Genomic DNA, 24539 nt, shown 5'->3' with positions numbered 1-24539 from the left:
AGACAGGTGTGTTGGGCGCTAGGTAGACAGAATAGTGTGTTCGACAAAGGGGTGTTAAGCGTGAGGCAGGCAGGTGTGACAGGTGATCATACAGGTGTGCTAAGCGTGAGGTCAGACAGGTGTGTTTATGTGCTTGGAATACAGACAGATATGTGTGTGTGTGTTCTGTGGTCGGGAAATAGAAAAGTGTTATGCAGAGAATGTTAGGGGTGTCATGTGTTAGGTAGACGGGTGATTATGAAGGTGTGTTAAGTGTAAGGTATAAACATAAGTATGATAGTCTTTGGATATATAGACATGCGCGTTGTACAGGCGTGTTAAGCGTTATGTATATTGCCAGGTTTGTTCATTGTCAGATTTCCATGCAGGTGTTTTATCTGCTGTATAAGCAGGTGTGTTAGCTGTGTCCGTGCAGGTGTGTTAAGCGAGCAGGTGTATCGGGCGGGGAGTGTAAGTGTAGAGACTGGTGGTGTGTAAGAACCCAGGTAAACCGTGGGAGGTTCGCGATGGACTACGCTGTGCTGGACACGGTGGATGTGGTGGTGTTGGTGGTCTACTTCATACTGGTGATGGTGGTTGGGATGTGGGTGAGTTATTCAATGCAGTACATCCAGTCGATACGCTGTCGACACTTCGTCCTTAGATACGCACACAGACATTTCTCCAAGACAATTAAGGATTCTGAATGTATGTATACCGTATGTTGAACTTATTTCGCACCATGCGTAGCCAACCGTGCTATTGACACAAAGACAAATATCCCCCGTATAGCCTTACCAGACTGTTGGGGCAAGTGCTGTTAGCGAGCACCTATGAAGGCCAGCACGGTACACGATGGGGTGGGTGGCCAGCACCACGCTCGGCCGCCTTTGTCTCCCTCGTGGTGATGTTTACTACACACCGCATCAGGTACTCATTTGAGCCTGAGTCCACCTAGGGGAGGCCCAGGACCTGTTTAGATAATCGTTACCGGTGAGCTAACCGCTACACCACCGCTCCGCTAATGACACACACACACATGGACATGCGCGCATATAGACACTTGCATACACATACTGCCCTTACATTGACTCACACGCATGCGTACACAGTCACATAAACACAAATACAAAAAGACACGCACACTACAAAAACAGTAGCAGCCGCCACTAAATGATGGGGATGTCACCGCGGCAATGACGCCAGGCTGAGTGTACTTTGAGACCTGTGAAGTGGCAAGAACGCTCCCTGTCTGGAAATCACAGCACAGACCCAGATGCTCTGGGTTAACTGACTGGCACATGCACCACCTGCACGTTTCACTGTGCCAACGATCGGTTTTAGCTGCCGGATGCTCTGTCCATTGTTGTGAGGGCGTGCCACGGTAGCGAGATGTTAACTACCTCGCCTGGTATACAGGAGGTCGTGGGTTCGGTCCCGACCCCGACGCCTGTTGTATATTTGGAGTTTGCGGTGTCTCTCTCCCCGTGGTCGCGTGAAATTTTCTCCGGGTCCTCCGGTTTTTCCCTCCACATTTCGAAACACGCATTTAGAGTATTTGGCTGCTGTAAATGTCCACATGATTAGCCACTTCGTTTAGCTATCATTTGTGGCCAGGTCGCATCTGAGTGTTGCTTCTCTGCATCTAGTTATTGCTGTACAGTGGCTTCGACCGGTCGCGCAGTAGCAACTTTCACGAGCCTCCTCCACACAGGTCGATTGTGACACCACTTCTGGCATCTGTTGGCAGGATCCACTTAGCTTCAAAGGGCATCCTTAGCCTCATGGAGGATGACTCCGAACTCCTCGCCATGCAGCTTTACCAGGGCTGTACATCATCATCACAACAAACAAAATCCCTGGCAGCTCACTGGTGTAATTGCCCTTAATGACATCAAGAATGCAAAGGCGTAGATCGGGTTGAAATTTCCAACACCTCTTTATTTAGCAGACGCAATGTGAGCATTGGTGATGGTTGCCGATACCCCCACCAAAGAGAACGATCCATGGAGGGACCACAGGCAAGACTGATGAGTCAAGCCTTCTGTGACTTCCTGTCCCAAGTGCTCGTGCAACTTTACTGCCCGAGTGGGTCATGCTGTTAACACTGGGATATTAACGTGATCGGAATTGACAATGCAGATTAATTCAATGATAATGGTAGGAGGCTGCTAAATTTCTGTGCAGCCAATGGGTTTGTAACAATATTGTACGCTGTTCCTTCATAGGTAAGCATGAGTAGTGAGCGACTTCCGAGACGCGTCGTGTAGAAGGCTTCTTATTTATTCTCACACTTTAAGCACAACACTGGGCGATACGTCTATGTAGCGTTCTACGTAGCGAGACAACCCCATTGTCGGCGTCCAACTACAAAGCTGTCTGACTAGCGCAGCGACGGCGACGATGAGAGCCTTGCAGAAGATCGGCCACGCGGCCAGACGACGAATAAAAATGACGGCGAACAGCGACACAGCCAGGACCCAGGACCCGCAACAGCACCGAACCTCTGGATCGGTCCCCCTTATATACACCCTGGCGCGGCCAAGCCCCGCCTCCGGCCACGCCCCCCTTCCAGAACCTTCGAGCAGGTTCCCGGAGCTTCCCGACTGACTCCGCCTTACACCTTTACCCCAGATACGCCCCCCTCATAATTAGACATGACGTGACATGCCCATAACCACGAATACCCCTTCAGGCCGACAGGTGGCACCCTGTCATTACACAAACATGGGTCCTCGCAGGAATATCTACTGCACTCCGTGATGACAGAGCAATGAATGCGAGCCCAAGTTGTTGACATTAAAACCTTCAATTTTGTTGATCTGTTCATGGAGCATTGGCTTGTTTATATTTGAGATGCCCCTGCCATTATTTCCTTACAATATTCAAATCACATTTCACATGTTGTTGTTGTTTTTTACTGCTGCATCCAGCTACGATGTGTTCAGGATTCGTGATGTTCAGTGTTTTTGGATGCTCGTTGCATGAATAATGCCGGATAAAATAAAACTTTTTATTTCATTACTGTTTTTTGGACTTTCTCTGATGTCAGGAGATGAAGTGGTCGGTACCACCCTGCCTGGTTCGTGGTGTTGTTGTTCACCTCTCTACCCTTGATCGTGTTCGGTTTTCTATCCTTTCTGTGTGGTCCTCGTGCCATTTTTGACGTTAAGTGTGATTTGCAATGTTCACCATTGTGATATTCAATTTGCCATCATGACACTATATACGCACCTCCGATGAGCATGGTTGGCTACGTACCGTGCGAAAGAAGTTCAACATACATGCAATTGTATTATTTTACAATATGTCCACGTCTTTGTATACACAAAATCGTCGACATGTCACACGAAGACCCAAGGCTCGAACCCACAACCTCAGTGTTGCCGGTGCAGTGTCTCCAACATGGCCATTATGATCCAGACACGGTCAATGTTAGGAAGCCCTTGCAAAAGACAACCAGACCCAGTGCACAAACATATAACCCATTGAATCATAATGTTGGACGTGAAAGCCTCTACACATGAAATAATAAATACAAATCTATGATCTCAATGGTGGCAGCGGCTCACTGTGTCGCAGAGCTGCGTTGGCTTCCGGTTGCCAAACGATACGTTACAAGGTCGCACTCTTTCCGATTTGAAGCTTTCGTGACTGCAGGGATTCATCTTCTTGGTTCTTTCGGTAAAGTCACGTAGAAGGGAAATAATAAAATAATAAAAATAAAACATCATAAAATTTCGATTTAAAGCTTTCGTGACTGCAGGGATTCATCTTCTTGGTTCTTTCGGTCAAGTCACGTAGATGGGAAGTAATAAAATAATAAAAATAAAACATAATAAAATAATTCTCACGACGTTTCGGCCACAACGCAAGCAGCCGTCCGTCCCCAGGTGCTTGGAGCATATATATAAGCTTATAAGCTTATATATATGCTTATAAGCTTATATATAAGCTTATAAGCTTATATATATATGCTCCAAGCACGTGTGCTGTTTCATTCAGACGCTGTCGCCTCGACAGACCTGGTTTCACCTGAGGACGGCTGCTTGCGTTGTGGCCGAAACGTCGTGAGAATTATTTTATTATGTTTTATTTTTATTATTGTATTACTTCCCTTCTACGTGACTTTACCGAAAGAACCAAGAAGAAGAAAGGTCGCACTCATTACGCACAAAGTGCTCGCCACAAATGAACCACAATACCTTGCTGATCTCGTCAAGGAGCATAAACCCATCACGCAAACTCCGGTCATCCCCGCAGCAGCGGATTTTTGGCTAACCAATAGAACAAAGATGGTCACCGCATCACTCGCATTCAGATGTGCTTCTGCGGCCGTCTGGAACGCATCTTCCTCCAGATATTAGGAAGTCACTGGAGATATGCACTTTTACATGTAAATAAAAACCTCGTTTCTTTAGGACTGCTTCTTGTCTTTAGTTTGTTGCCCTTCCCCCGCACGTTCGATTAGAACGGTTGGCTACATACGGAGCGAAAGAAGTTCAAAATGAACACGTACATGGTAATTGGGAACTTGACTTGGCCATTGTGAATATCTTGCCCGTCTTCTCCCCCTTCCCAGGCCTCTTGCCGGACGAATCGCTCGACGGTGGGGGGGTATTTTCTGGCCCGTAGGACCATGACATGGCTCCCGGTAAGTCCAACCATACTCATTCACTCGCTAACTTCCTTGTGTCTGTGTTTAAAACTCTATGTATGTGTGTTTGTACCTATGTGTGTCCATGCGTGTGTGTGTGTAGGCATGTGTATTTGTGAAGAGTGATCGTGTCAGGTCTCTTTTCATTTTTGTTTAACACGTGATGCATTTCGGGCACAAATCTGCCACCCAAAGCACTGCACTTCGAATCCGGCGAACTGAGTTCGATTCCCGCTCGTGGCCAACACCTGTGACGATTATCTGAATCGGTCCCGGGCCTCTCCTAGGTCTACTCAGCCTTAAATGAGGACTGTGTAAACATTGCCACTGGGGAGCCACAGACAGTCGTCGGGCGTGGTGCTGGCCACCCACCACCTCGTGTGCTATGCTGGCCTCTATATGTGCTTGCGAACACCACTTGCCTCAACAGTCTTTGTCTTGGTATCTGTGGGTATGCGTCTTGTAGTGGTTAGCGAAAATATATTGAGGAAACTGAAGCCCACACGTGTGAGGCGGGTAACATTCATTCCCCATACAGATGGAAATGAAGCCACCTGCTGCACCCCCTTCTGCTCGCCAGCCAGGGAGGGTTATGACAACCTTGATGCCCACGGGAAGGGAGTTTCACAGCAATTGTGCGACCCACCAACCCTCGCCTCCACAGTGCTGGATTACAGGCGTGCACAGCCACCGCCACCACCCGGCATAGCAGCGTTACAAACGAACTCAACTTTGTTTTGAGCCAGGTAAGGCCCACTGAGCTATAGAGATATTTTTCAGATGCCACCTGGCTGTCACAAATGATAGCCCAACGAAGTGGCTTATCATCATCATCATCACCACGTGGAATTGATAGCAGCCAAATCACTCTAAAAGCGCGATGTTGATTCTTAATGTGGAGGGGAAAACCAGTGGACCCAGAGACAAATCCACACGACCACTGGGACAGAGACACCGAAAACTCCAAATATACAACAGACGTCAGGGTCGGGAAACATCTCCTAGCCATCGGGGCACCCAGCAATGCAGTGCAACAATGCCGTCTACAGCCCACGAGGTAGCCCTGGCGGGTACAGTATCCGTGTACCCTGTGTGCACGTATGCTCTTTGCAGGTACGCTCTGTGTATGTATGATCCGCACCTCTGACTAGCACAGTTGGCCACGTACGGTGCGAAGCACGTTCAACACATTCCTGTGCGAAAGGTTTCTCTTTGGTGTTTGAACATATTAACACCTGTTTTATTTCCAGAAAGGGTAAAGCCTTTTCTTATTTTTCCATAAATATGTAGTGTCAGTGAGTCGGAGACGATGTTTGTAGAGGCACTTTCTTTATTGAGCACACACACGACCTCGCCTGCACACCCTACAGCCTATGCACAACACGAGCCGGACTAACACCGACGGCGTTGACGGAGACAGCCAACAACTATCTCGCCGCGCAATGTCGAGCGATGACAACAGCGACGACGATGGCGACGAGACGACAGCAACAACGAGACCATCCAATCCCAGAACCGGCTGCCCCAGGCTCCCGCTCTCGGCCCCTGTGATGCGACCAGCGTGGCCTGACTCCGCCCTGGCCACGCCTCCCTTCTCGAACCTACTAACAGGTTCCAGGGGCTTCCAGATGGGGCCCTCCGTGACCCTTAGGGGCCGTCCATAAATGACGTCACGATTTTGGACGATTTTTGACCCCCCCCCCCTCGTCACACGGCGTCACAAAAAGTCAGACCCCCCCCCTCAAATATGACGTCACAAAGCTTTGCCCCCCCCCCCCCCCCCCAAATAAAACATGCTTCAAATCTCATTTAAACTATTGTCATTGTAGTGCGTATTTAATGTGGCGCTGTACTCTGATGTTGTAGGAGAAAAGATTGATTAAAAAGTCTACTTAATTAAATAGAACGTGTTGTCTATATTTATTAAAAGTTGCGCATTTTGACGTGACGTCACATTTATCAACCCCCCCCCCCTCCCCTCTTCACACATCGTCACAAATGTCTGATCCCCCCCCCCCCCCCCTAGGTGCGTGACGTCATTTATGGACGTCCCCTTACCTCAGTTCCCCCGTGTATATGCTCACCGGCGTGTGTACTGTTTGTCCACCGCAGTTGCCGCTGTTGGCCACCAGCCGACGCTATTACACTCCACGCACATAGTGTGTGTACGTGTTTGTTTTGGATGCCTTGTGAGTGACAGATCGGAGCCTCGTTGATGTCCAGTAACGTGGGGAGCGGCCTCTTCATCGGGCTCGCGGGGTCAGGGGCCGCCGGAGGAATCGCGATTGGAGGGTTTGAGTGGAACGTATGTGCACACACAAAGACAAAAATCCCCCGTATAGTCGTAACAAACTGTTGGGGCAAGTGCCTGTAGCGAGCACCTATGAAGGCCGACACGGTGTACGCGGGTGGGGGGTCAGCACCATGCCCGGCCGCCTTTGTCTCCCTCGTGGTGATGTTTACACACCGCGTCAGGTTTCTCGTTTTGAGGCCGAGTCGACCTAGGGGGGGCCCAAGACCGGTTCAGGTAATCGTCAGTAGTGTTGGCCGTGAGAAAAATTTGAACTCGGGTCACCGGGTTTGTAGCGCAGCGCATTAACCACTACACGCGTTGACACATTGACACAGACACACACGGGGAGGCGGCACAGTGGTCACACTTGCGCACAAGAGCAAAAAGCGCCTGGGTTCGATTGGCGACTTGGGCGTTTTCCTGTGTGGAGTTTGTATGTTCTCCCCCTGTTCTGCGTGGGATTTCCTCCCAGTTCCCTGGTTTTGATTTAGAAAGTTAGCTGTACGCATCACTGCTTACTTAGGCTTCCGTGCTTTAAATCACCTGTTTGTTGCCAAAAAAAGGGGAAAACCTATTCTCAAATCTCAACACATTGATCAATAATAATATTGCCTTACAAGAGAACAAATATATATCAGGTGATGTTTTGACTATTTGCCCTTCTTCCATTTGTGATATTGAGAAGGGCCATTTCCCCCAAAATGTTGACGATTATATATTTACACTCAAAGGCCGCTGTTTTCGGTAAAGTCACCTATGTGACTTTACCGAAAAAAACCTAAGAATATGAATGTGGTGAGTTTTTTTTCGTTTGTATAATACAAAAAAAGTTGAATTTGTGAGCATCTAAAGAATATTACAGTCACACCGTTACACACAAATACTCCACACGGTGTGGGCAGTTGGGTTGCTCGGGGGTGGGTACACGACGGTCGGCTATGCGTGTACCTATTTTGAATTCCTTCCGCACCGTATGTAGCCACCCATGCTCATCGGAGGTGCGACGTAGTACAACTAGAACCAGTGGCGGTAGTAGCTACGTTGTCAGCTCAGCGGGGTGCGGCGATCGGTCAGGTTGGGGCCTGAATAACTGTTGCACACGTGCCTCATGGTGGTTGCCAAGGGGGCCCCAACTCGTAGCTTTGGCCACCAACGGGAATGGGCCAAGGCACCCTCTGCCCCCACGCTAATTACGCTACTGACTATAACTCGACGTGCTGTGCAGTGTGTTCTCCTTTAGCTTGGTAGTTGCATTCCTGAAAAACACCGCGTTATGGAAAAATCGCGTTTTGATAATTAACATGTGAGACCTGTATGCAGGCTGAACAAAGACTGAGGCGCCTGGGTAGCATCTAGAAGCATCCAGCAGCATCCCGTCCCGCGTGGATGATCGGCCGAGGCAGCCGTACGACCGCTTATTCCTACTCGAGCGACGTACTTCTGTTCACACGATTGCGTTATGTCCATGAAAACACGCGTTATAGAAGAACAGACTCTGTGCTCTTAGAGGCCTACGGCGGGAGCTGGGCCCTGGTTTGTACGCCGGGCTCGGAGTTGCTAACGAGTTGGCCCCCCATGCGGCGTCGTGCAGGCCAGCTGGGTGTTGGTGGCCCTGGGCTGGGTGTTCGTGCCGGTGTACATCGCCGCCGGCGTGCTCACCATGCCGGGCTACCTGAGGCGGAGGTTCGGAGGGCAGAGAATCTCACTCTACCTGTCGGGGCTCTCGCTGGCCCTCTACGTGTTCACCAAGATATCGGTGGATTAACGCGCGGCGCGCACACACACACGCGCATGTAACGCCTACACCTCACCACCACCATCAACAACAATCACCTCCTTTCTCAGCCGTGACCATCATCGCCTTCTCTTCCATTATCATTGCTACTGTTGTCGCCAATATCTCCACCATCGTAGTGGCGGGTGCAGGGGCGAGCGATGAGGGAAACCCCAAAGTTGGTATTGTATTTATATAAAAAAAAATTAGTAGTGTAGGGCATTATTTTAAAAGCTTGACAATTTAGGACTACCGCTACCCCTTTGTAAGTTCTAGATCTGCTTCTGTATGTATGTTGAAATTCTTTCGCACCGTACATAGCCAACCGTGCTAATCGGAGGTGCAGGGGATGGTGCTTTTACACCATCGCCACCATCACTACCAACCGCTCCCCAAACCATCACCGCCACACCTCCAGCACCACTGGCACTGAGGCTGTGACTTGTGCAATCCCATCACATGTCGGTAACTGGGCTCGCATGGTCATCATGCCCGTCATGGATTCTTGATGTTAAGCTCCAGGCCCTGACGATGCTGCATCTGCCGATGTCAACGTCAGTCCGCCCGTCTGTCTTGTCTCTCCGCTGTAGACAGACATTTTTGCTGGAGCTATTTTCATCAAGGTGTCCCTGGGCTGGGACATCTACCTGTCCACTGTGGTGCTCATCGCTGTGACAGCGATTTACACTATTGCCGGTACAGACACACATGTACCCATACACTTACACATGTTAATGTACCTCTACACTTATACACGTACAGTGCCCAAAAGACAAATATCCCCCGTATAGCCTTACCAGACTGTTGGGGAAAGTGCTATTAGCGAGCACCTATGAAGGCCGGAACGGCACACGAGGGGGTGGGTAGCCAGAAACACGCCCGGCCGCCTTTGTCTCCCAAATTACTTTTTACACATCACACTAGGTACTCAAGTGAGACTTAGTCGACCTAGGGGAGGCCCAGGACCGGTTTAGATAATGGCCACTTGTGTTGGCCATAAGTGGGAATCGAACTCGCGTTGCTGATTCCTAGCACAGCGCACTAACTGCTACACTGTTGCTCCTTATATCCTTATACATGATGATATAAATGTACCCATACACTTGCACGCATATATGTATAACAACAGTACAAAGACAAACACCCCAGTCTAACTATACATATGTTTGTGGCAAGTGCTGAGAGAATGGGCACCTTCTAAGGCCCGAACGATGCACGCAGGGGTGGTGTGGCCAGCTTGTCTTTCCTGAAAGTTGACTTAGGGAAGAGCCAGAAACAGGGTCCTCCGGTGTTTCCCTCCACATTTAGAACCAACATGCATTTAGAGTATTTGACTGCTGTAAATATACAAATGATAAGGTACTTTATTGGGCTAACATTTGTGGCCAGGTCGCTTCGAAACAAGAGCTACATGTATAGCTCAATGGGGCTTGCCTGGTAAAATAAAAAACGTATAATAGTAACTAAATAGGTTCATATACCACCTGCTCCTGGTGGTACCCACGGCTGGGAATTGAACTTAGATACCTGTGTGTGTAACATACATATTCAGCAATACACACGTACGTACGTCAATTTGTTCTGTAATTTCGTTGTGAATAATGGTGAATTTGTACCCCCTCATGTTTTCCCTTGCCTACCTATCTCCATGTCTCCCTTCTCCATCCCGTGAGTCCCCGTGTCTCCCTTCACCCAATGTCTTCCTGTGTCTCCATGCCTGCCTTCTCCACCCCGCATCTCCCCATGTTTAGGAGGCCTGGCTGCTGTCATTTACACCGATGCACTCCAGACTGTGATCATGGTTGTGGGAGCAATGATTCTGATGGGAATTGGTGAGTATATGTAAACAAATACGAATTCTACTCACGCGGCACGATGTTCAAAGATCCCCTCTTAACCTACGTAGAATGTTGGGGCAAGTGATGTTGGCAAGCACCTATGAAGGCTGACATGGCGCACAAATGGGTGGTGTAGCTACAATCTCACCCATCTACTTTTGTCTCCCCAGTTGTTATGTTTACACACTCCACCAGACACTCATTTATGGCTGAGTTAACCTAGGGTAGGCCTAGAACTGGTTCAGACATCACTTGCTTTTGGCGTTAGCCGTGGCTCGTAATGGGACTTAGGGTGCTGCCTTCATAGTGTAATAAACGACTGGACCACGATGTCTGGCTCAGTGTCCTTTATTCGGTTCGTGCTGTGCACCCACACGGCTGTCTTTACTCTGTAGCTTCTCCACGGTGCTGACTCCAATGTCGGCCCGATCCACAACAGCAGCTCCGCTGCTGTTTCTCTCACACAGCCCCCCTTGGCTGTACTCGCTGCAACTCCTCTCCCTCCGCAGCTCTGACAGCCTCTTGCTGTCTCTCTCTCTCTCCGCAGCTCCTCCTGGCAGCCACACCGCTGCCTCTAACACGCAGCCCTTCTGGCTGTCTCCTCTGCAGCTGCACACCACTCCGCAGCTTCCTCTTGTCTTCGGGGTTGGCTCCCGATGGCCGTCGGCGCCCCCCCTCTCCACACTCGCCCGCGTAGCCTCACTCTTTTCCGCTCACACCCCGACTCCTTCCCCTTCCGGTTTACCCGCTTAAGGACCCGAACCTTCCACCCACGTCACATGACTCCACCCCCCGTGACGTCACATCCGGAAGGTCGCTTACGCCCGCATTACAATAGCATGGTGCTCTAACCACGATTCCACTGTTCCCCACACACGATGAACATCACCCCATCATCGGGGTAGAATTGGGCCAATTCCTGCACTGGCATCGCAAATGCATTTCATTGGCGATTCTGGATTTGAGGAAGCTTCCATAGTCCCCATTGTGTGTGGTTAGAATCGACAATAGCTTAGCTCAGCTAAAATCCTAGGCCTTTCCGGCCCGTGGGCCCTGACGCAGTTGCACCGCCTGCACACTCGACAGCTGTACCACTGAAGCCTCCGTGTTAACGAGAGGCCCTCTTGCTGAGAGACCTTTGCCCATGGTCCAAAGTAGCAAATTCTATCAAATTCAGCAGGTACTTCTGCAACAAACCCTTGCTTATCTAAAATATGTGCGACAATAAAATCAACTTTGTTTTCTTTCCTCCCAAGAGTTAGCAACTGTAAGTCTGAGTGTGTGAAGCAACCATACTTCACCACATTGGTCAGTATGGGTTGGCAGTGCCGGATTATCCTAGTAGCAAAAGTAGCATATGCTACGGGCCCCGCACTTTCAAGGGCTCCGCGCTAAATGCTTTCAAGCTATCAATTCTGGTTCAGTGATTCTGCACTTGCTCTATTACTATAGTACTACACTACCTTCAACTTTTATGAACGACTGGGTGTTTAAGGTTAGCGATTTGTCGTATTATTTGGCTGTATAGCAAATGAAAAAATACAATTGCTTTACTATGCAAGTAAAAAGTGTTGTGTTTTCATATTTATGTTTTTTTAGGGCCCCTTTATAACATATGCTACAGGCCCCCGAACTAGCTTAGTCCGGCACTGCGGGTTGGTGAAGTGGAGGTGGATCGAGCACTGGCTAAGATTTCACTCGCCGCCGGTGTTGGTCATGATCGGGAATCGAACTCAGTTTGTCGAGTCCACAGCGTAATGAGCTAACCACTCTGCCACTGCTCGAACCATGCGAAAAAATCCCCGTGGTCTAATAATGGTAACAGGAATTTGACGGCAACCACTTTCCTTGGTTTGCATTTTGTACAATTCCTCTTTTTAAAAACACGCCCATATCTGCTATGATATTCCGCAATTATACTATATTAATATAAAATCCAAAGTCCAAATGCTGAACTAGCTACATGAGCCACAGACCTCACCCATTTCCCGTCAGCATCCGAGGGGGTTGGGGGTGGGAGGTGATGCAAAAATCCTCACCCACAACTTTGAATAGTTGGCCGAGACCAGGCTGCTGTGGATGTGAGTGGGGTCCAAGGTGAATAAACTAAAACTATTTAAACTACTTTTTTATTTTACCAGGTAAAGCCCATCGAGCTATATAGCTTTTTTAGAAGCGACCTGGCCACAAATGATAACGCAAAGAAGTGGCTTATTACGTGTATATTGTTAGCAGCCAAATACTCTAAACGCATGTTTCTAAATGTGGAGGGAAAACTGGAGGAACCAGTAAAATAATCCACGGGGAAAACATGCAAACTCCAAATACGCATGCATCGCGGTCGGGATTGAACCCACGACCTCCTGCATACTAACATATCGTCACTAGAAGGATATTGGTTGCATCCTGCAGGTGACCAAACAATATATTCACACATATACACACGTCTACACGTAGACAAGGATCCCCCATATCGCACTGACAGACTGTTGAAGGCTGGCACGGCACTTGAAGGGGTGGGTGGCCAGGACCGCACCTCGCTGCCCGTTCCCCCAGTGGCGATGTTTGCACATTGCACGAGGTACTCTTTTGAGGCTGAGTCGACCCAGGGGAACAATTGCACCACCTCTCCCCATTTACAAAGATCCTCCGTATAGCCTTAACAGACTGTAGGGGCAAGTGCTGTTAGCGAGCACATACACACACGTATACACATATACAGCCATGTACACAAATATACAGCAGATACACGCACACATATCCTGCTATGTTGTAGTCCAGCGAGTGAAAACCTATTGTACCATTATTCAGCATTGGGCTCTCATATCTATGTTCAGCCACAGCTATAAATGTATACACTTTCCACCGGTGATGATTGTTCACAATAACCGGTGTCTATGACTTTCTACATTCGACCTTGTCAATTATTGCCCACACTTGACCCTTATCTATATTTGTCCACTATTGTCCAGCATTACCTATCGTTGCCCCCCTCTGGCGAGATGTTCACTACCTCACCTGGTATACAGGAGGTCGTGGGTTCGATCCTGACCCTCCCACATTTATATTTGGAGTTTGTGGTGTATCTCTCCCCGTGGTCGTGTGGACTTTTCTCCGGCTCCTCCTTCCCCATTTACAAACATGCATTTAGAGTATTTGGCTGCTATTAATTTCCACATGATAATGTACTTCGTTGAGCTATCATTTGTGGCCAGGTAGCTTCTGAAAAAGAGCTAAATAGCTCAGTGGGCCTTACCTGGTAAAATATAAAAAGTTTAGTTTGAACAGTTTTTTTATTGTCCACCTATGACATTTGCCTGCCAATGTCCAGCCCTTGTTCATACTTTACACATGTCCGTCGTTGTCTACCTTTGACCTCGCCTTTCATCGTTCACCATTGTACATCCGTGATGCTCGTCCCTCATTTGTCCACTCTTAACCCTTCGCCATCCCTTCTCATTGTCCAACGCTGACCTTTCCTCACCTGCTCTACCAGGCCTAAAATATCCTGGAGGGGAGTGGGGGCACTCTCCATATTTATCAATCGCAATCGACATCCACCCTTGTCCACTGCCATCCACCCCCTGCTCCCGCACCCAGGCCTGGTGAAGCTGGACGGGTACGACGGCATGGCGCGTAGCTACATGGCGGCCGTGCCCAACATCACGGTGCCAAACACCACGTGCCACCAGCCCCGGGCAGATGCCCTCCACCTCCTCCGAGACGCCGTCCAGGGGGACCTGCCCTGGCCGGGACTCATCTTCGGACTCACGGTGCTCGCCACGTGGAACTGGTGCACGGACCAGGTGCGGGGCTGGAGGAGGAGGTGGGGGTGGAGGAGGCGGTGTTGATAGCGGTGGTGGAGGAGGTGGGGATGGATAGCCGAAAACCGCTGAGAAATTGACAGGAGTTTGCGTTGATGGTTTATGCTCCTTGACGAGATCAGCAAGGTATTGTGGTTCATTTGTGGCGAGCACTTTGTGTCCAATGAGTGTGACCTCAAAACAAGTGAGGTGTTGTTATCGTTGCTGTACGTGCCCGTAGGTGATTGTGCAGCGCTCTCTCTCCGCCCGCTCGCTCTCGCACGCCAAGGCTGGCTCCGTTCTCGCCGGCTTTCTCAAGGTCCTGCCCATGTTCTTCATCGTCTGGCCCGGGATGATGAGCAGAGCGATGTTCCCTGGTATTGTGCACGTCATTATCATAACCTGCGTTTACATCGTCGTCATCATCAGCAGCATAGTCAACGACTCAGAATCATCAATAGCTGCTGCATCATCGTTGTTACCACCATGACCATCCGAAGCATGCGCAGTATTATAAACATTAGCAGCATTAGGATCGTCATCATAGCCACCTGAAAATCATCATCACCATTAACATCGTCAGTATTTTAAGCATCAAGTAAATCGTTTTTTTTATGCTTTTCCCAATCTTGATCAATCGGACATATATGATAAATAATTATATATAGTGACTTGCTTACCATTTTCTATTATTTTTCACTCCTATCGTTTTCTAAATATTGTTTGCTGTTGTAACTTTCTGACCCTCCCACACTGGACATCTGTGAAAAAGAGCTTCATAGTTCATCGGATTCCTCCATTTTCAATTCAGATTATGATTCTAATCTGTGTGAAGAAGCCTGCGAGGCAGGGTCGCGTCTCCAACGAGATGCATCTTTGACGAGAGGCACCCGACGTGTTGTGCTGCCCTAGACGAGGTTGCGTGCGTCGCTCCGGACGAGTGCCAACGAGTCTGTGGCTCCAGGGTCGGCTGCTCCAACGTCGCCTACCCCAAACTCGTGGTGGAGCTCATGCCCACAGGTAACCGTTTACCCCCATCCCTAACACTACTGTAGAGGAGTAAAATGGGGACGTGACGTCAGGTGTGTCGTTCAGTGCGATGACGTCACGTCTCCTAGGGTATTTAAGGGATACCCCGTGACGTAAGCAGGGTCACTGTGGGAACGGGTAGAGTGAGAAGGGTGAAGAGGGAACCAGGGGGTAGAGAGAGGGATCGAGTGGTGAGTCTGGGGAGAAGCCGGTGGTAGCCGTAGAGGTGCTTCTCTCTCCGGTCGGTGGAGTCGGCAGAGTCCACGATCCGACACGAGAGAGAGAGAGACCGGAGCTAGCCGGCAGGGACCCCTAGCTCCTGGGAGTTGTGTACCCTTGTGTATTATTGTAACAACTTTATTAAACCCTGGCGAAAGCCCTTAACTTACCTCCGTCTCCGAGTACGTCCGTCGGAACTTCTCTACACTTCCAAGAAACCAGCATTGGAGCTGATGCCCACGAGGTCAGGAGGTCATTGTCTACCACAATCCCTAACTAATGGCCCAAACACAAACTCCCGAAACCGGGATAGGGGAGTTTTTTCCTTACTGAGGGTCAAGGACTTTTCAATATTGTACCTTTGTCGGGACACACATTAACACGCGTCCCATTCACTTATGTCACTCCAAGAGGTTATTTTATACTCTTTTGTTCTTTCGGTAAAGTCACGTAGATAGAAAAATTATAGTTCACGACGTTTCGATCGCAACACAAGCAATCGTCATCAGGTGGGACAACCACAGCAAGAAAAAACTGCTGAAGTAGGCGAGAGATCTTCCGTGGCACGAGGTTATATAGTAGGCCTCGGCAGTAGGGGAGGAGAGGGAAGTGGGGGGGGAGGAGGCGGGGCAGAAAGTGGACCACGCAGCAGCACCCAGGTCACTAGAGTAGAGATTGGAGAGAGATGCACAGAGAGAGAGAGAGAAAGACACACAGAGAGTCGGAAATAACAGCTGACATCGGCAGGTAGGATGGAAACATCACAGTCAGTTAAGACTTTACCTGGTTAATAAGACTTTACCTGGTTAGTGCACTAAGCCCTCTTGCCGTGGCTAGCAGACCTCGACTTTGGCATTGGGCTAACGAACACATTGCTGCCAAACCACTCAAATTAAAAATGCTGTGCTGCCAGGTTGAAAATATTGCCATTGAGTACGCGATTAGCGCGGCTAACATCGTTTTTAGGCGGTTTTGATGTGGTAGGTCTCATGTGACAACAAGCCATGTCCAACCGTTGGGTCGGGAGGTTCCTCACTCCTGCGTTCCATGAACACTGCCTGAAACTTGGGGTAAAACTCAAGCCCACAAGACATTAGTTACCATGGTCTGACCCTGAACACTAACCCGCTCCATACGATTTACTGCGATCCATAACGTTTAATCCTAATACAACAATATCTAACCTGTGGCAACCCTTTAGCCAGTGACCTAACGACCTTTGAACTTAGTGACCTCTTTATGTATAACCTCACACCTTGACCCCAGTCACCCATTGATCTGACTCCCATTTGCCATCTGACCTTATGATCCCATGACCACGTGACTCCTATGAATGTTGAACTCTCCTGTTGACCTCATGACCCCTGGCCTGCAGGCCTGCGGGGGCTGATGATGGCGGTGATGGTGGCGGCACTGATGTCATCCCTCACGTCCATCTTCAACTCCTCGGGCACCATCTTCACCATAGACGTGTGGAAGAGATTCCGGCCACGAGCCTCAGAGATGGAGCTTATGGTGGTGGGGAGGTGAGTAGGGACGCTCAACAGCATTCACCAACACTCAGAAAAAACAAAGACACAAGATTCCCCCATATAGCATTCACAGACTGGTGGGGCAAGTGCTGTTAGGGAGCACCTATGAAGGCCGGCATGGTACACCAGGGGGTGGGTGGCCAGCACCACGCTTGCCCGCCTTTGTCTGCCCAGTGGCGATGTTTACACTCTGTACTAGGGGAGGCCCAGGACCAGAACATACAATTGTCACTGGTATGTCACGTGAGCGGGTATCAAACTCAGGTCGCCAGGTTTGTAGCGCAGCACACTAACCGCTGCGCCACCGCTCCCCACACCAACACTCAAAGGCAATCACAGACATGCACCAACACTCACCATCACACTCACGCGAACCAATGCTCGCCACGCTCACAGCTATTCACCAACATAGACACTCACCGACACTCACTAACAATCGTAAGGCGCTGATGCACACCAACTCTCGCAGACACTCGCCAACACTCGTACGCACTGACACTGTCATAACTCACGCTCACACACTCAACGTGCACGTGTACCCCAGGCTGTTCGTGCTGCTGCTGGTGATCATCAGCATTCTGTGGCTGCCGGTTGTTCAAGTGGCGAACAGTGGCCGACTCTTTGACTACATCCAGTCGGTGACGAGCTTCCTCGCTCCTCCGATCACCGCGATCTTCCTCCTCGCCATCTTCTGGCCCCGGATGAATGAGCCGGTTTGTGTGACGAGGCCACCAAACATCTTTATTGGGCCGGAAGAGTTCCGGTGGTTTCACAAAGGCTGTCCCGGTGTTTCTCATCAAAGCTTTGGCAAAAATCGGGATTTTGTTCAGGCTTATTGTTTGTTGCTGTAACTATCTGACCCGTCCCTGCTGGACATCTGTGAAAAAGAGCTTCATATCTCGTGGGATTTCTCCAGGATAAATAAAGATTCTGATTCTGGTTAAAATATTTCTGGCCTAACCCTCGACTTACGATGCGGGCAACGTATGACAATATCACTCGGGATGCTTGAAGAGGTGACCGCCAAAGCCTTCGTTTTCATCTGTCCATGGGACTAAGTGGTGGGCAGCAGAGGGCAATGCATAAAAAAATAGATTGTCTACGCTCAACGCCTTGACAAATCCACACTGACCAGCGTCTTAAGAGAACGGTCGAATAACGCCCACGACCCGCACAGCATTGGGGAGGCCCTCGTCCACCGTGTGTATTTAGAAGCGGACCGTGCGTGTGTACGCGTGCGTATGGGGCGTGTGCGAGCAGGGCACTTTCTGGGCTCTCATGTGCGGCCTGGCCATCGGGGTGTCCCGCATGGCGCTGGAGTTCTCTTTCGCTCCCCCGGCGTGCGGCGAGGCCGACCGGCGCCCTCCCGTGCTGCGCGACATGCACTACCTCTACTTCGCTCTGCTGCTCTGCGGCCTCACGGCCCTCATCGGGGTCATCATCAGCCTCGCCACGCCCGCCCCACACCCTCAGCACGTGAGGTCACACTTTCCGCAGCGCCTCTCCAGCTCGCTCGCTTTAATACGTTCGAATAAGTGCTGTGCTGCTTCAACCGGGGCAGTGGTGGCTATGCACGTGACCTGTAATCCAGCACTACGGATCGGGTTGGTGGAATGCACAGATGTTGTGAAACTCCCTTCCTGTAGGCGTCGACTAATCGCCAACTGTTTCCATCTGTATGGGGATAGAGTGTTGCCCCCTCACGCGCATCGGTTTTCTCCTGGTGTTCCAGTTTCGCATTTGCTCCGACTTAGTATTTGTTTTCTATACATTTCCACGCGATAAGCCGTTTTGTTGAGCTATTATTTGTGGCCAGGTCGCTTCTGAAAATGAGCTGTATAGCTTAGTGGGCCTTACCTGGTAAAATAAAAAAAATTATTTAGTTTAGAATTTCCTTCCACGTATAAATAACCATCATTAATTGGCTTGAAACATCATAAAATAAAAACCCAACGCAGGACCCTCCTGAAAGTGAGTCATATATCTCAGTGTAGCTCCCCTGGATAAAATAAGTACATTATAATTAGATTCATAGTTGTTTTAAAAAAATCGATAGTACGGATACAAATGTGGCGGTGACATGGCCCAGTGGTAGTGTGCTGGCTGTTTGTTGCAGACATTTATGGTTGGAATCCGGCAGGTCGCTCTGGTTATTTCTGCAGGATAAATACATACTGTCTGCTGAACAATGGGTGTTAATGGTCCCACGAAGCCATTTGAAACGGGTAGGCGATTGTGTGCTGGCATCAAGGTACAAATTTGCCAAATTCCAAAATATTCCCACAAATTACTCAATTGGAATTCACTTAGCAATAATCATCACCATCCCCATATTGGCAGACTACCGTAATGCCCTCCTTGCAGGCAGGCGCGGAGTCAGCCTTGTGCCACACAGGGACAACTGCCACTGGGGGCCCCCTTTGAATGTTGAGATGTGATGTAAGGCGCTTTGAGTTACTGAAGCATTTACGCACCATGTACATGCCAAAGATTACGATTATTATGACATTCATACGGTACGTCTTCCAGAAAATGTATCCTACTTGCCAACAGGGGGAAACTTGTATACGTCCTTTTTATTTGGTATCAGATTCATGCGTTTAGGAAGCAGTGATGAATTTTCCTTCGTAAAGAAAAGCGACAACGTTGAAACGGATGTGGACAGGGACATTTGGCTTGGACATCAGATGACTGATGGCGGCCGGAATAAGAATTCTGTTGGCGGGATATGGATAAGGCGAGGGAAGAAGAGAAGTGCAGTATTCCCTCGTTATTGACAAACTTGCTGTCCGCGATTTTGGCAATCCACGAAACGCATCTGGGACTCTACACGATTGCATCGAGAGAGTGAGAAAGTGATGAGATAAAGTGATGAGATATGATGCAAAGCATCATCATTTAAGGTAAGTTCGTTTGTAAATGATTTTTTTAAACTTTAAAGTTTATTTTATTTATGTTATAACCAATTGTATCTGCGTTAATATAATTGTCATGTAATCAATAGGTTTTCGTTGGCCAATATAATAATTATCCGTGAAATGTGCTAATTCACGCGAATAACGAGGAAATGCCGTACACGGAAGATGAGATGGCACACTGTGCCGACTGTGAGAGTTGACAAAGGCACCAGATGGGAGGGCAGTGAGAAGTGGTGGAGCGTGAAAGACTTGAGAGGAAGCCTTTTCCCAGCAGTGAATTGTTCATTGTTGAGAATTTTATTTTTTTTACAAAATAAGCGACACTAGGCGGAATACATCAAATACAGGTCATCGCGGGAGGTCCTCGTCCAGCAGTGGATCGGCAAAAGGGCTGTACTAACGTTGCACCATGAGAATAATGCATAACATCACAGTGCACGGTGCCTGCTGTGGATTATCACGAGACACAATTCCGTTTCAGAAAAAGTCACAAAATTAATGGCATGAACGCTGGGTAATTTAAAAGTGCACGGGTTGAGGTATTGCTTCTGTGTTTTCATAAAAACCCAAAGTGATTTGTATTGCAGTTGATCGTGTACCAAAGAATTAACATGTACGAAATGTAAATGTTTCCCATTTTCATCTTGTACACGTATCTGCTCTATAAGCGATTCATCTGTACATTTGTAAAAAAAAAAACTTGACCTAGATCCCTCCACCAATTTTCATTCATGAGGTGTAATTAAAAGGCTCATGAAGATTAAATTCACCAAACGAGGTTGAATATATGAGAAAAAAATGCCTTTGACCTGATGCAGCGAATTGGAGCTGGTTCCGCTTATCCGCTTAGAACCCCCTGTTTAAAATCACACACCAGATAAGTGTAACCTGGCACCGTTGAATCTGAAACAGACTTCCCACGATGTCTCCTGCATACCAGGTGAAAGCCCATCGAGACTTCAATTATAAAATATATATACATCATACCAGCGGTCAATAAGGATACACGAGGCAAATAATACAAGACAGAACAAATGAGCAAGACAAAACATCACTACAGCTTGAACCTTGACCTCTTGAACTTGTCAGTTTAAAGCCTTTCTTATCATTAGCAAGCTGAACGACTCGTGCGGCCTAGGTGTGTAGCTACTAGAGAGGAGCTCTGTGTTTCATGGGTCGCGTCGTTAAGGAATACGGTTGCCGAACGAATGCGTTATAAGGTCGTACTCGTTGCGCGCAAAGTGCTTGTCCACAAAAGAACCACGGCACCTCGCTGCTGGTCTCGTCAAGCAGCATAAACTACCGTCACGCGCAACTCCGGTCATCCTCGCAGCAGCGGCGGCGGCTTTTTGCTCAGGCGTCGAACAAAGACGGTCACCGCATCATCGAGCGGTGCGCTTTCAGATGCGCTGCTTCTGCGGCCGTCTGGAACGCTCTTCCCCTTCCGATGATAGGAAGCCACTGGGAGCTGTGCTGCACTTTCAAATCATCGTCTAGAATGACAAACTCGTTTCTTCAGAACCGCTTTTTGCGTTTAGTTTGTTGTCCTTCCCACCGCGTCTCCGAATTACCGTGGTTGGTTGCGTATGGTGCGAAAGAAGTTCAGTATCCATATCGTACATGCAACAAACTTCTCAGTATTTATCCTGTATTGCAGCTTGTCCGCCTAACTTGGTGGACTCGACACTCCAAGGACGCCGAGGGTGGCCACGATAATCTCGATGAGGTGCCCGATGGGACGAGCAATTCTAAGGAGCCCGAGGAGGGTGGTCACAGCAATCCATGCGAGGTGCACGACGAGACAGGCAACTCGAAGAGCCCCGAAGAGGCTGCCCACAGCAATTCCTGCGAGGTGCCCGATGGTAAAGGCCTCTCCGGGGACACCCACAAGCGAACTGGAGATCTTGATCAAGAGACCCCAGAAAGCACAGGTGAGAGAGCGCACGGCTAAAGGCTGGATCTACAAAAAACATGCTGACAGCGGCATCACTGGTCTCGACTTTAGACATGATTGGGCCAAGTCTGGGTCTAAATAGAAAGGCTGACACTGGGGTTGCACAAGAATAGGTTCTGCACAGTTTTACGCTCAGGATGAATAGAAATTATGATCGAGGTGGCACGAGGCGAACCTTAGGCTAGCCGAGGCTAAGGCTGAGTCTAAACAGAAGTTGTAAACAGATGGCGGCACTCGTCGATAATGGGCTGAGACGGAGTGAATCTTAGTTGTTTCTTCCCACCCACTAATTCCAATGATGCCACTGGGTGCATTTTTTCCGATTCAATGGAGTTTCAATGCAGAACTCTTGAGTCGAATGGCCCCAATGACGACTTTTGAAGTTTATCCTTTTTCATCCACATTGGGTGTCACGCCTTTCTATTTTGCCCCACAAAGAGCGTATTTCGCACAGCAATCGCACCTAAATATGCATTCCTCGAAGCTGAGATGTGTTGAATCAAGAGACAAAGCTTTTATATTATGGCCTCGACTTGTTCGGTCATTTGGTAGCAGGACTAAGACCATCATCTCGGTTTAATCACTGGCAGCTGAAACACAGATGTCTCTAACATGGCCATTGTGAACCTTCTGATAGAAAGAGATACCCAGTCTCAGTACTTGAAACAATAGTCTCAGCCAGCCCATGCTGGCTCGGTGTCTCCGACACAACCATTTTAAGCCTCCTGAAAGGGAGAGGCACGATTCAACTCCATGACTTGAAGCCAGGCCCTCAGCGGTGCTGGTTTCAGTATCTCTGACATGGCCATTGTGAATCCCCTGAGCCTCCAACAGAAATGCTGACATGGGATGCATTAGGCTGATGCAGGTTTTGTGTTTAAACAACGTGTTATTTTTTTGTGGGGTGGCTTCATTGCAGGACCACGAGGCTGGAAGAGAGCTCTTTTCTGGATGTGTGGCCTCACTGGGTCTAAATCATCATCGTCATCATCATCGCCACCCATCCTAACAAGCATCGAAGAGGACTGGAAGTGGAAACATATCTGCAACACCAGCGCCATGCTCCTCCTTGTTGGAAATATCTTCCTGTGGGGCTACTACGCCTGACCTCACTACGACACTAACGACGCACCATCCCCATTACCACCACCTCCTCACCAATTCATTATGCAAGCCACACAGCTATTGTCAAGGTTTCTCGCTACTCATCCCGACCTTAAGAGACGAGTCACTGTGTATTTTGTTGACATCTGAACTCTCTTGTTGTGAGCCATCAGCATGCGTGGAAGCAGCATCACCATGGGATTCTGAGCCATCTTGTTCTGAATCGCCATCGTTTATCTCTGAACTTTCATCATCATTGTTTATAAGCCACTGTTAACATCATCATACCTGTGATCGTCATCATCACTTCGCTGAACTAAAGGAAGATACACAGAGACGTGAAGACGTAGAAAGAGACGTGAAGACAAACTAGAGACAAGCAATCACAGAAACGGGGACATTTATGCACAGAGTACAATGCCATGCTACATGCTGCTATTAATAATTCATACCCTGACTTGCCAAGAGAAGGCAGGACAGAAAATGTTGACTCCGCCTGTTCCGTCTGTATGGGATAGAGTGTTTCCCTTTCTCATGCATCCGTTTTTTTCCGGATGCTCCAGTTTCTTCCCACGTGTAAACACGTATTAATTAGCTGATAACACCTTCATATATGGAGAAGCGCAGAGCTTGGGAAAATATTGGCGCCAACTTATCGTGTGGCTGCCTTCCTGCTTGTCCGTGGCTCCTCCTCATGCCTCTGAGTCGTTATCTCTCTACGAGAGCGAGTAAATGCTGTGTGCTTTACAAGTTGAAATAATGATTATCATTCAGAACTGATCAGAATCAGAATGTTTATTTATGCTGCAGGAGGAATCCGATGAGCTATGAAGCTCTTTCTCACAGATGTCCAGTAGGGGCGTGTCAGAACGTTACAACAACAATCAATACAAAAGCACGATCGGAGTGCAAAGTATAGGGAAGGTAAACAAATAACTTTAATACAAATAACACTAAACTTGTTTCTGTTATCTTACCAGGTAAAGCCCACTGAGCTATTAGCTTCTCTTTCAGAAGCAACCCGGCCACAAATGACAGCTCAACCAAGTGGCTTATCATGTGGATATTTATAGCAGCACAATAATCTAAATAATCGAACTGATTCATTATTCATTATTATTCGATAACAGCGAGCTCTTGATTTCAGGCGGGAGCTGCGTGCACGCTGAGACAATGTAGAGGTGGCACCGGCCCAGGCTCCACAGTGCTTGCGTGAGCCATCACTGAACCAGTAGAACGCACGCATAATACTGGTAGGAACCTCCTGGTTACACCAGCCCACAGGGGATTATTGTGTCCGTCGTGCAGGGAGGGGCTGGGTGGGGAGGGAGGGGCTGGGTGGGAATGGTGGGGTGGGGAGGGGCTTGGTGGGGAGGGTGGGGCTGGGTGGGGAGGGTGGGGAGGGGCTGGATGGGGAGGGTGGGGCTGGGTGGGGAGGG

At 48.9% G+C, this 24539-nt stretch overlaps 1 protein-coding gene across 1 annotated transcript; it reads left to right on the top strand.

Annotated features, from left to right (window-relative positions):
• Positions 1–448: 448 nt before the first annotated feature.
• SLC5A9 (solute carrier family 5 member 9) lies at positions 449–23103 on the top strand. The gene is made up of 14 exons (XM_078879219.1): positions 449–587; positions 4562–4633; positions 6837–6941; positions 8521–8685; positions 9294–9399; positions 10455–10535; positions 14142–14347; positions 14586–14721; positions 15257–15364; positions 16968–17118; positions 17669–17837; positions 18385–18600; positions 21700–21973; positions 22916–23103. Exons 1-14 carry the CDS (start codon positions 507–509, stop codon positions 23101–23103), a joined length of 2058 nt encoding a protein of 685 aa, XP_078735345.1. The 5' UTR covers positions 449–506.
• The last annotated feature ends 1436 nt before the right edge of the window (positions 23104–24539 follow it).

This window comes from Lampetra fluviatilis, chromosome 3 (assembly GCF_964198595.1).
Source record: "Lampetra fluviatilis chromosome 3, kcLamFluv1.1, whole genome shotgun sequence".
NCBI classification, from domain to species: Eukaryota; Metazoa; Chordata; class Hyperoartia; order Petromyzontiformes; family Petromyzontidae; genus Lampetra; species Lampetra fluviatilis.
Note: the sequence above shows the minus strand (reverse complement) of the source record. Positions and strands in the feature narration are given on the sequence as shown.